Source organism: Acanthisitta chloris, unplaced genomic scaffold (assembly GCF_000695815.1).
Source record: "Acanthisitta chloris isolate BGI_N310 unplaced genomic scaffold, ASM69581v1 scaffold1961, whole genome shotgun sequence".
NCBI lineage: Eukaryota > Metazoa > Chordata > Aves > Passeriformes > Acanthisittidae > Acanthisitta > Acanthisitta chloris.
This window is the reverse complement of record NW_008656293.1, coordinates 1-11596: the sequence shown is the minus strand read 5'-3', so window position 1 is coordinate 11596 and position 11596 is coordinate 1. Positions and strand designations below refer to the sequence as shown.

Genomic DNA, 11596 nt, shown 5'->3' with positions numbered 1-11596 from the left:
CTTTAAGGTCCTTCCAACCCAAACCATTCCATGCCTCCATGATTCTGTACTAACCTCTACACCCTGACACTGCCTGGGGAAGCATTTGATGGCTTATTGCTACAGATGAAAAGTCTTGGCAAGAGCAGAAGAGCCAATCTGTCCATCTGTAAGCCTAAACCAAGAGAGAGGGACTGACCACAGACAGAGGGGACTCACCAAAGTCCATGAATTTGACATGCTCCTGCTGGGGCTTCTTCACCAGGATGGTCTTCTTCTTGGAAGCTTTGATTTGCTTCAGCAGAGCCTCTTGGATATCAGCTGCTGTGTAGGATGTGGCTGGAGGAGAAAGGAGAAAGGCAAGAGTGAAGATGCAAGCCCACCTAGTAGTTTCCCCACAATGACCTCTCCACAATGCATCCAAACCCCTCCTTTCCCTGAGGAATATCCTTCCAGGCACCAGCTTAAGGTGAACCTCCTCCCAGCTCTTCTCACATCATGATTTGCTGGACAGAGCAACCCCAGCAAATTTGAAGAAGGTTCTTTCCATCTCCTCACCACATATATGTTTCTCCAGCCTGGAATCCCACTGGGAATGCCTGTTCCCTCCCCAGGGAGATGGGGATGCCACAGGGAATGCTCCTACCTGGGTCAAAGTGGGACTCCACGATGACACGGACAGCACTGCTCTGCCCCAGGTCTCGCACTCGGATGCTCTTGAAGTCCTTCTTCACATCAGAAGTGCGGAAAAGCTCATCCAGCTGGTGGTGAAGGAGAACAGAGAACAACCTGGTTAATGTGAAGATCCTGGGAGATGGATCCTTGCAGGGAAGGATCTTGAGTCTCAGTCAGGCTCCTTGGTTTCAACCCATAGGGATTTGCATCCAATCCTTTGCAAGATCCCACTGGTAGAGAGGACAGGGCTCTGCTAGGTAGAGGGACAATTCCAAGTGCTCCCTGTTCGTTATGGCCTGCAGGCAAAGGGAAGAACAGGCTCCAGAATCACTGAATATGGTGAGACCCTGGCACAGGTTGCCCAGAGAGGCTGTGGCTGCCCCAACCCTGGCAGGGTCCAAAGCCAAGTTGGATAAAACCTTGAGCAACCTGCTCTGGTGGGAGGTGTCCCTGCCCAGGGCAGGGGGTTGGCACTGGATCATCTCTGAGCTCCATTCCAACCCCTAAAATTCTATGATTCTACAAATATCCTGAGTTAGGACTCCCAAGGATCATCGAGTCCAACTCCAAGCCCTGCACAGGACAACCCCAAGGATCACACCATGTGCCTGAGGGTGTTGTCCAAATGCTTATTGAGCTCTGGCAGGTTTGGGGCTGTGACCACTGCCCTGGAGAGCTGTTCCAGTGCCCAATAATAACGCTGAAACACACCCATGGAAGAATCTGGGACAGTGCTCTATCCCCATGGTACCTATGAGGAGAAGCAGAGAAGAACCAGAGCACAGACACCTTGCAGTCTATCCAGGGATTTTCCATTGTGTGACATCTAAGTCTCCCTTGATCTCTTCTAAAGCTGTGTAAACCTGCTTAGGCACTTGGGAAAATCCCAAAAGACACTAGTCTGCATCTTTAAGTACCTGCCTGCCTTGAAAGACTTGGATACTGTAGGATTTGGCTGAAGTCACACGAAGGAGACAATGACAGTGACAAGTCAGGGCTCTGCCAGCCCTGCCAGCTGTCTGGTCAGCCTTGTGGCCACCAATTCCCTCCCCTGGCTTCAAGGCTAAGGCAGTAATTAACTGATTAATGGCCTCATGGGACAGTCTCCCTCTTTAAATTAGGAATAGTGATCACAGGGGTCAAGGAGCACATCTCATCCATGAGCATTTACAGGTAGTTGCAGAGGGACAACACAACTATGCAGCACAGGAGCTCTCAGCATGCCACAGATGCCACCAAATCCCTTCCTTGGCTTCAAGGCAAAGGCAGTAATTAACTGATTAATGTCCCCATGGGATAGTATCCCCCTTTAAATTAGGAATAGTGATCACAGGGGTCAAGGAGCACATCACATCCATGAGCATTTGCAGAGGGAAAACACATCTGTGCAGCACAGGAGCTCTCAGCTCTGCCCACAGATGACTTTTGTGCCATGGTTTCATGTCCCTCAGCCTGGGAAAACACAAACCAGTCAAGTCCCTTAGTGGATGGAAGCAGTGAATTAAGCTTTTGTGAACATGTTTGCTGCCTCAGCCTGCACTGGGAAACACTGCTATTGTGCTAGAGCAGTGCAGGAGGCATATGGTCCATGTGCCAGGCTCACATCTGCTTGGATGAGTGTTCTGAGGGCTTGGCAGCTTCTACATGCAGCTTGGAACCAGCTCTAAATATGCCAATGCCCTTGCAAAGATGCTTTGTGTTTGCTGGACCACACTGCAGGCTCCAGGATGATGTTGTGACCTCAGGCAGGGCTGGGATTGCCACCCAAAATCCACCTGCTCCTACAGCTGGTAATGCAGGGGGTTCTCCTTAGAGGTGGAAGATGGATTTACACAAGAGGTTGTGTAGCTGGACTGGAGAGTAAAGGAGTTTTGGATGTATTTTTGGCTCAGGGCTTTGCCTGGAAATAAGGATACTTGGGGAAATCAAGGGGTTAAGGAAGAACCTCTTGTCTGAACAGTCCCACCACCAGTTCCATCACCATGGGGTTCATTTTTGACCCAGTGCTAACAGAGGGAGGTTGTAGTGAGGTGGGAGTTGGTCTCTTCTCCCAGGTGACAAGTGACTGGATGAGGAAATGGCCTCAGGTTGTGCCAGGGAAGGTTTAGATTGGATATTAGGGAATATTTCTTCATGGAAAGGGTGGTCAGGATTGGAACAGGTTGTCCAGGGAGGTGGTGGAATCACCATCACTGGAACTGTTCAATAAACATGTGGATGTGGCACCTGGGGACATGGACTCAGTGGTCTCAGAGGGCTTTTCCAACCCTGATGGCTTTGTGACTCAATGACTCCGGTGTCACAGGGTCTCTTCTTCTTCTGCCAAGGCCAGAAGATCCCCAACCATCTCCCAGATGAAGCACAGAGAACTCACCGCACTCTCAATGCTCCTGGCTGTCTCTCCAAAGAGCTCTGACTTGGGGTCAGCCATCTCAGGTGTGTAGAACAGCTCCTGGCCCTCCACCTCCTCCAAGATGAGGACTCCTTGGAAGACTTTGGTAGCTACAGGAGGAAGGGGAGAGAAGACAAACACCTTTAGTTGGCCTGTGGGCAGGGAGAGGTGTGTGGCTGAGAGCATCCGAGTCCCTGGGGGAAGGGGATGGTAGTGTGTGGGTAGTGCCAGTGCTGGAGTTAGTCTGGATGGGTCTGGAAGTGCCATGAGGATTAGTATCAGAAGGGGCTGGAGCAGATGGAAGACCAGGCTGGAGATGGCAGGTTTTACCAGACGGATTCCTCTGAGCTCCGGCCCGAAGAGCCTCCCCCCTGCACCAGCTGAGTGACAAGAGAGACAGGTTAGCAGGACACACAACATTCCAGGATCATACAAGGGCATGCACAGGCCACAGGAGGCAGAAACAGGAGCTCTGGACAAGGAGAAGATCTGTGCAGGGAGAGGGAAGGACAGACCCTGCCAAAGCAGAGCCAAACCACAACAGGAACTCTGGGTGTGGGTTTCTTCCTCTGGGATGCAGAGGATAGAGGGATCCTGCTGTGGGTAACCACACAGGAGGTTCCCAGACGTCTTGTCATGGGTTAAAAGAGAAATGTGGTGCCCAGAGGAAAAGGAAACCTGCTGGAAACCACAAGGACACTCCACAGGACCTCAGTGAGGAAATATCTGGGACGTGGCCCCAGAGCAACAGAGTTTAGGGTAATGAGATGGATGCACAGGGCAACTCACACTCTGCCAGAGCAGAGCATGTGGAAAAGGTCTGTCAGTAGGCAAGGGAGATCCCACCTGGGTCAGGAGAGCAGAACACACCCTCAGGAACCACAGTGAGGGGCAGAAGCTCAGTTCCAGCTGCTCTCCCTACCTGCCCCAGCACCAAACTGGACCTGGTTCCAGTGACCAAAATAGGGAATCCAAGGAATTCCCTCATCTCCCTAGTGCCAGTGGTGAGGTGGGCAAAACACTGACCAAATTCTGAAGCAGTCAAGGAAGAAAGTGGTCACCTGAGGGAAGAAAACAGCAGTGCTCTGGGCTCCTCACGTGAGCAGCAGTGCCCACCTGAGCAGCAGGGCTAGGGGCTGGGGCAGATGGGCACTACCTGAGCACCAAGGGTGGCTGCTGGGGGCTGGGTAAGGTGGGCACCACGTCTGCAAAGCCACCATGGCTCAGCACATCCCCAAGAACATCCTCTCAGGGACACACCAGCCCTCAACTGGACATGGAACTGTGCTGCCCTCCCTGCTGGGCAGCTCTCCATGAGCTCCTGCACTTTCTGCTTGGTCCTGACCCCTCCAAAAGCGACCCCAGAGCCCATCCCCAGGACAAATTCACCTGGACAGTTGCTGCCTTCTGCATCAGCAGCTGCAGTCTTGCCATCAGAGCAGCATCCCAGTGGGGTGTTGTAGCACGTTGCCCTCTCAATGGTTGGGGTGGACGTTACCTGACCTTCCTCCACCTCCTCTTCCCCTGCAGGGCATCAAGAGGAGCATTCACCAGCAGCAGTAAGACCTCACCTCTGTGCCAGAGAACAAGCCTGAGACACAGCTTCATCTCATGGTGCCACACAGGGTATGGTTGAGTCTACAACCCACCCAGTGCTCTCAGAGCACACACTCACCGGCAGAGCCTGCTCCACTGGATTCCTGGTCCCCACTGATGCCCATCTCCTGGTCTCCACTGCCCTCTGCACTGCCTGACTCCCCATAGGCAGGCTGAGTGGTGGCCAAGACCACTGGAGCAGTGGAGAGAGGGCGGACAGTGGTCTTGTACACCCCATGGGTCATCCACGGTGTAGTGACTGGTCTGGTGGTCGTGACACGTCTTGTCGTGGGGTGAACTCTTTCAGTTGACTTGGCTTCCAGCAGGAGGGAGCTGGTAGGCAGCTCAGTGGGCTCTGGAGCTCGGGTGGTGAAGTGCAGGGGTGGAGGAAGGATGAGCCTGTCCGTGGGCAGCGTGGGCAGAGGTGTGGGTGGAGAGGGATGGCTCGTGTGAGTGATGGACTCTGAAAGGAGCAGCAAACAGGGCAGGTCAGGAGGGACAGCTCACAGTGTCATAGTATGGTAAGGAGTTGGAATGGAGCTTAAAGATGATCCAGCCCCAACCCCCTGCCCTGGGCAGGGACACCTCCCACCAGAGCAGGTTGCTCAAGGCTCATCCAACCTGGAATGAACATTGCCAGGGTTGGGGCAGCCACAGCCTCCCTGGGCAACTGTCCCAGTGTCTCACCACCCTCACAATAAAAAACCTCTTCCTAATATCTAAATTTCCCCTCTTTCAATTTATCCCCATTGCTCCTTGTCCTAATACTGCAGTTCCTAACCAAGAGTGCCTCTGCAGCTTCCCTGGAGCCCCTTCAGCTCCTGCAGGTTGCTCTGAGGTCTCCACACAACCTTCTCTTCTCCAGGCTGAACAGCCCCAACTCTCTCAGCCTGTCTCCATAGGGAAGGTGCTCCAGTCCTTTTATCAGCTTTGTGGCCTCCTCTGGACTTGCTCCAACAGTTCCATGTCCTTCTGATGTTGAGGACACCAGAACTGTGTGCAGTATTTCAAATGAAGCCTCAGCAGAACAGAGTGGGGGGGGGAAAATCACCTCTTTTGACCTGCTGCCCACACTTCTTTGGCTGCAGCCCAGGATTTGGTTGGCTTTCTGGGCTGTGAGTGCACACTGCAGCTCATGGGAAGTTTTTCATCAACTAAAAGGTCCTTTGCCAGGTCTGGGAAGAGCTGGCTGAGCCACTGGGAAGCAGGTTGCAAACCCATGACATGAGGAAGCATGTTGGAAACCCTCAGGCACCTGCCCTGAGCAGAGCATCTGCTGTGGCAGGAGAAGTCAGGGCACAGTGAGGAGCTGCAGGGGGAAGCAGCCAAGACCTAGGGCTCGTGGCAGGTCACAGAGGTGGCTCTGGCCCAGCAGAAACTCACCATGGCACTGCCCCACATGCTTCACTGTGATGAGCTGGCCCTGGCGGCAGGCGATGGTCTTCAGCTGGCACTGGTCCCCATAAGTGACACCATCAGAGCCACACACCTGGGAGGCAGAGGGAAACATCAGCTGCACCTCTGTCCTCCTCCAAGCAAGATCCACTGCTTTCTAAACACTGGAAGCATTTTTCAGAGGTCCCTCTGAGGCACAGAAGTGATGGTCTGACCAGAGGGACCAGGGTCACAGGCACCTCCATAGGAGCCACAGGGGTTGCACTGGCACATGCCAGTGGGCAAAGAGAGGGAGGTGAGGCCTGGCCAAGGAGGTGGACACACCCCAGGGGCTGTGTCAGGGTGGAGGGATTGAGTATGGAGCCACCAAGCTCTCAGCCAGGGCAGCAGGGAGATCTCCTGCCGGGTAGGAGGAGGTTTCACCACCTGCTTTCAACACTTCTCCTCTATCCCTGCTCCAAGGGGGAACTAAACCTTCAGGGATTAACTTGCTGTCATCAAGAACTCCCCTGTGGGAAGCTTAGAGGTGCCAGGTGGGGCATGGAGCATCCAGCTTGGTTGGAGGACATCTACAATGTGCACTTCACCCTTCCCCACGCACCAAGGCAGTGCCCAGACCTGCCCACCTGCTTCTTATGGGCAGAGAGACATCAGATCACTCTGCCCAGTGCAGCTGAACCAGCCCCAGGTCCCTGCACACCCCCTGAGCCCCCCATGGCTGCCTCTCCCCCAAACCTTGGTCATGTTGGCCTCTGAGCAGAGTGGGGATGGACACTCGCAGTGGGCAAAGCCATTGACTTCCACACAGGAGGCCCCAAACTCACAGCTCATCTCCTCACAGGATTTGGGGGCTGATGGATCTAGGGGAGAAGAGATGATCAACAAAGCACATACCAATCATACAGGACCCAAAATCCCTCTCCTCCCAGTGCATGTTAGTTCTCCCAGGACCAAACCCTTACCTTTCTCACAGCCAGTTGTGCCCAGCTGGCTGCCATTGGGGCACTGGTTGCACTTCATGCCAGTGATGCCAGTCTTGCAGGAGCACAGCCCAGTCATCTGCTCACAGTCATCACGCACTGAGCCCACTGGGTCACAGTTACAAGCTGGGAAAGAAGGGAAAATTTACTGGTGGATTTGTGGAGCCAACAGCATTCACTCAGGTCCCCCAGAAATCCAAGACAAGAATGAGAAGGATCCAGGGAAGATCATGATCACTGCTGCTCCCTCCACCCAATACCTTCTGACTTTGGTCCTATAGATTGTGATCCTACAATGGGACAACCTGGTGGTGACTTATGATGGGACAACCAGCACTGGATGACTTACAATAGGACAAAGTCACTGGATGACTTACAAGGGGACCACCAGCCACTGGATGACTTAAAACAGGATAAACAACTCCTGGATGACTTACAATAGGACAAACAGCCATGGGATGTGACTTACAATGGGACAAAGATCCACTGGCTGACTTAAAATAGGCCCAACAACTGTTGGCTGATTTGCAATGGGACAAAGAGCCACTGGAGGTGACTTACAATGGGACAAAAAACACAGGATGACTGATAATAGGACAAACAGCTGCTGGATGACTTAGAATGGGACCAACAGCCACTGGAGCTGACTTACAATGCTACCCACAGCCAGTGGATGACTTACAATGCCACCAACAGCCAGTGGATGACTTACAATAGGACAAACAACTTCTGAATGACTTACAGTGGTACAAAAAGCCACTGGATGACTTACAATGGGACAAACATCCACTGGAGGTGACCTACAATGGGCCCAACACTGGGACTATGGCTTTAACCAGCCCAACCTCCCCCTGAGCCTCCTTCAGCCCCTCTGTGGAGCCCAGGGGTGCCCAGCCTTGCCCACACTCACGGGTGCAGCCACTCTTGCTGTCGGTGACGATGCCTCGGAAGTTCCAGAATCCTGGCTCACACCGGTCACACTTAAGGCCTCCCACCCCAGGTTTGCAGGAGCACTGCCCTGTGCCAGGGTCACAGGCACCTCCATAGGATCCATAGGGGTTGCACTGGCACGTGCCTGTGAGCAGAGAGAAGGAGGTGAGTCCAGGCCAAGAACTTACAATGGGACAAAAAGTCACTGGATGACTTACAATAGGACCAACAGTTGCTGGAGGTGATTTGCAACAGGACCAACAGCTGCTGGAGGTGACTTATAATGGGACAAAGAGCCACTGGATGACTTAAAATGGGACCAACAGCTGCTAGATGATTTACAATGGGATAAATAGCCACTGGATGACTTACAACAGCACAAACAGCCACTGGAGGTGACTTAAAATGGGACTAACAGCCACTGGATGACTTACAAGGAGGTGGACACACCCCAGGGGCTGTGTCAGGGTGGAGGGATGGAGTGTGGAGCCCCCAAGCTCTCAGCCAAGGCAGGAGGGAGGTCTCCTGCTGGTTTCACCACCTGCTCTCAACATTTCTCCTCTATTCCTGCTCCGAGGGGGAACTAAACCTCCAGGGATTAACCTGCTGTCATCAAGAACTCCTCTCTCATTAACATCAAAGGGGAAGGAAGCTATTAGAAGTTGATTATTAATTCATTAATTAGGAACTTGATGGAGGGAAATGAGCCAAAGAGAGACAGAGAGACGCTCTCTGCATCCACAGGGAGCAGTGGAAAAGGGACAGGGAGAGAAAGGGAGAGCTGGGGAGCAGCAGGGAGGGTGGCAGTGGCAGGGAAATGGCATGGCTGTGGATAAAGCTGCCCCAGGAGCTTCCAGCTCCTGGTTAAGTGGCCATTCCCCCCTGATTTATACTTCTTGCCAACATAGAGACACAGGTGGGACAGAAACTGGTGGGATACTGAATCCCAGGCAGCTGTGCCATAGATTGTTCATGGATTGTTAAGGGGTTGGAATGGACCTTAGAGATCACCTAATCCCTGGGCAGGGACACCTCCCACCAGAGCAGGTTGCTCAAGGTTTTACCCAATCCAGCTGTGAACACTATGCCCATGGATTGAAGGGCAGGATCTTCATCAGAAGATCATCACTACCAGAGTGATGCTGCAAGTGAAGTGCTTGTGTCCTTGTTGGCATCACCCTGACCATCTCCTCTGGCCAGCACACACCTCATCTGCTCCTCCAGCTCCCACCTCAGCCTGCAGCACCTCCACAGCCCTGCCAGGACCTCTCTGGACATTCAGCACTGCTTTTTAACCCTCCAGCACTCCAACCTCACCCAGAAGGCACTAGCCCAGCCCAGGCACAACACAAGTCATGTCTCCATGGGTTGATGTGTCTCCTCTACCAGGCAGTCACAACCTCAGCTGTAGAGAGTTTGCTAATGCCTTTCAAAGTGCTCCTGCTGGCTCTGATAATGAGCTAATAAATATTAATGAAGCATTGGCTAGCTCAGCTGCCTGCACAGTGCAGTCACCCACTAGTCCTGGGGTGGCCTCTGGAAGGTCCCCAAGTGAACCTGCAAGGTCTGATCCACCCTAGGCTGCAGTGCAAGGACACGTGAAATATTCCTGGCACTCAGGGCACTGAAAGCCCTAAGAGTCCAGCAATGGGCTGAAGGCACCAAGGGCACAGTCTGGGACATCCAGCAGGGCCTCAGCACCAGCCAAGTTCTGAGCCACCATCCTGTCTTCCTGCATTTCAAAGGGATTTAGGCCTGGAATTTGACTTAGAGCTTTTGGAAAGACAAGAGCATCACTAGTAGATACAGAAGGTGAAGCACACGTGCTGGGAGGCTGGAGCAAGGTGAAGGTCAGTCCCTTTTCCCAGCTAACAAGTGGCAGGACCAGAGGAAATAGCCTCACATTGTGCCAGGGGCGGTTTAGATGGATATTAGGGAAAATTTCTTCATGGAAAAGGTGGTTAGGCATTGGAACAGCTGACCAGGACAGTGGGGGAGTCACCAGCCCTGGAAGTGTTCAAAACACATGTGGATGTGGCACTTGAGGACATGATTTGGTGGTGAACACAGCAGTATTGGGTTAATGCTTGGACTTGATGATCTCAGAGAGCTTTTCCAACCTTGATGATTGCATGATTCTATGAACAGAGAGAGTATCCTTTATTTCCCCTGGGATGGGACCCCAAATCCTCCCTCTGCCTGATCTCTCCTGCCTTCTAGCCCCCCTTGAAAGTCCTTCATTCCCCCTAAGAGGTGTGAACATCATCTCCACTCACTTGGACATCCAGCTGCTCCCACTCCAAGTGCCAAGGTCATGTTGTCTGGACAGCATCCATAGATGGTCTGGCTGCAGTGCACAACCAGGAGGGGTGGGGGGGTTGTGGCAAGAGCTGCAGAGGAAAGCAGAGGGATGGGGATTGGTTTTGGCACACAGGACACCACAGGGGGATGTATGGCCAAGGTATGGATGAAGCAGCTAAGATCATTCCTGCAAAACCACATGGGCCTTGAGGAGATGTTGGTGATGAGGTCCAACCCTTGGCCAGGGAGAGCACAGGGTGGGAACAGCAAACCAAAATGGACACTGGTGTGTCCTCAACAAGCACTTCCATGCTTATCCACAGGGAAAGGGCAGCAGTGTGGGCACTCACACAACTTGTGCCAGTCTTGGGGGTGGCTGGTATTGGAATGGGCTGCCCAGGGAGGGGGTGGACTCACCATCCCTGGAGGTTTTCAAGCTGAGACTGGATGTGGCACTTAGTGCCATGGTCTAGTAACGGTGGTAGGGTTGGACTCAGTGATCTTTGTGGTCTCTTCCAACCAGGTTGATTCTATGATTCTACCATCAAGGGACTCACCACGGCAGGTTCCTTGGCTAGTGACATAGAGGTCCTGGCGTTTCTCACACCTTGTCTTCTTCAGCTCACACTCATTGGTGTAGGTCACACCATCAGAGCCACACCCCTGCCAGAAACAGGGAGAGAAACCACTCAGTGCAGTGCCTGGTATAGAAAACCAACTTGTCTACCCATGGGATGTCCTCTCCTGCCTTGGAAAACATGCAGGAAGACCAGCAGGGAGAAGAAAGGAAGGGAGCAAGGCGTGCAGAGGCAGCCTTGGGGTGGCTGAGGTGCTCACCGGGCTGCGTGGCACTGCCAGGCAGGTGAAGTCACACACACAACGATCGTCCTCGGCGTCCTCATCCCACCAGCCCCCGAACTGCCGGCACCGATCCTGCTCACACTCGCTGCCGTCGCCAGAGCCAGAGCCCCCCGAGCCACACTCTGCAAGGAAGGACCACCACGGGCAACACAGGGCTCCCCACCAGCAGGGCAGGGCTGGGGGAGGCACAGGGGATGGGGTCAAAGCCATCTCCTGGTGGGGGATGTATCCTGGGCAAGGGGAGCAGCTCAGAGCTGCACACACACATCCAAACCTCATTGGGTTCAACCTCCTTAGCACAGGCAACCCCAAAACCCATCCAAACCTCACTGGGTTTAACCTCCTTAGCACAGGCAACCCCAAATCCTTCACAGCTGCACACACACATCCAAACCTCACTTGAGTTCAACCTCCTCAGCACAGGGAACCCTAAAACATATCCAAACCTCACTGGGTTTAGCCTCTTCAGCACAGGCAACCCCAAAAC

General features: G+C 53.4%; 1 protein-coding gene across 1 annotated transcript in view; it reads right to left on the bottom strand.

Annotated features, from left to right (window-relative positions):
• The window catches only part of AGRN (agrin), a gene marked incomplete at both ends in the record, with an annotated part of 25745 nt that extends 14514 nt beyond the window's left edge, over positions 1–11231 (bottom strand). The window contains 12 exons of the mRNA XM_009084241.1: positions 199–318; positions 626–740; positions 3029–3156; positions 4436–4570; positions 4722–5105; positions 6026–6131; positions 6773–6897; positions 7000–7143; positions 7928–8092; positions 10224–10337; positions 10806–10911; positions 11086–11231. Coding sequence (XP_009082489.1) covers positions 199–318; positions 626–740; positions 3029–3156; positions 4436–4570; positions 4722–5105; positions 6026–6131; positions 6773–6897; positions 7000–7143; positions 7928–8092; positions 10224–10337; positions 10806–10911; positions 11086–11231 — 1788 coding nt within the window. The remainder of the gene's footprint in view (positions 1–198; positions 319–625; positions 741–3028; positions 3157–4435; positions 4571–4721; positions 5106–6025; positions 6132–6772; positions 6898–6999; positions 7144–7927; positions 8093–10223; positions 10338–10805; positions 10912–11085) is intronic.
• Between the last annotated feature and the right edge of the window lie 365 nt (positions 11232–11596).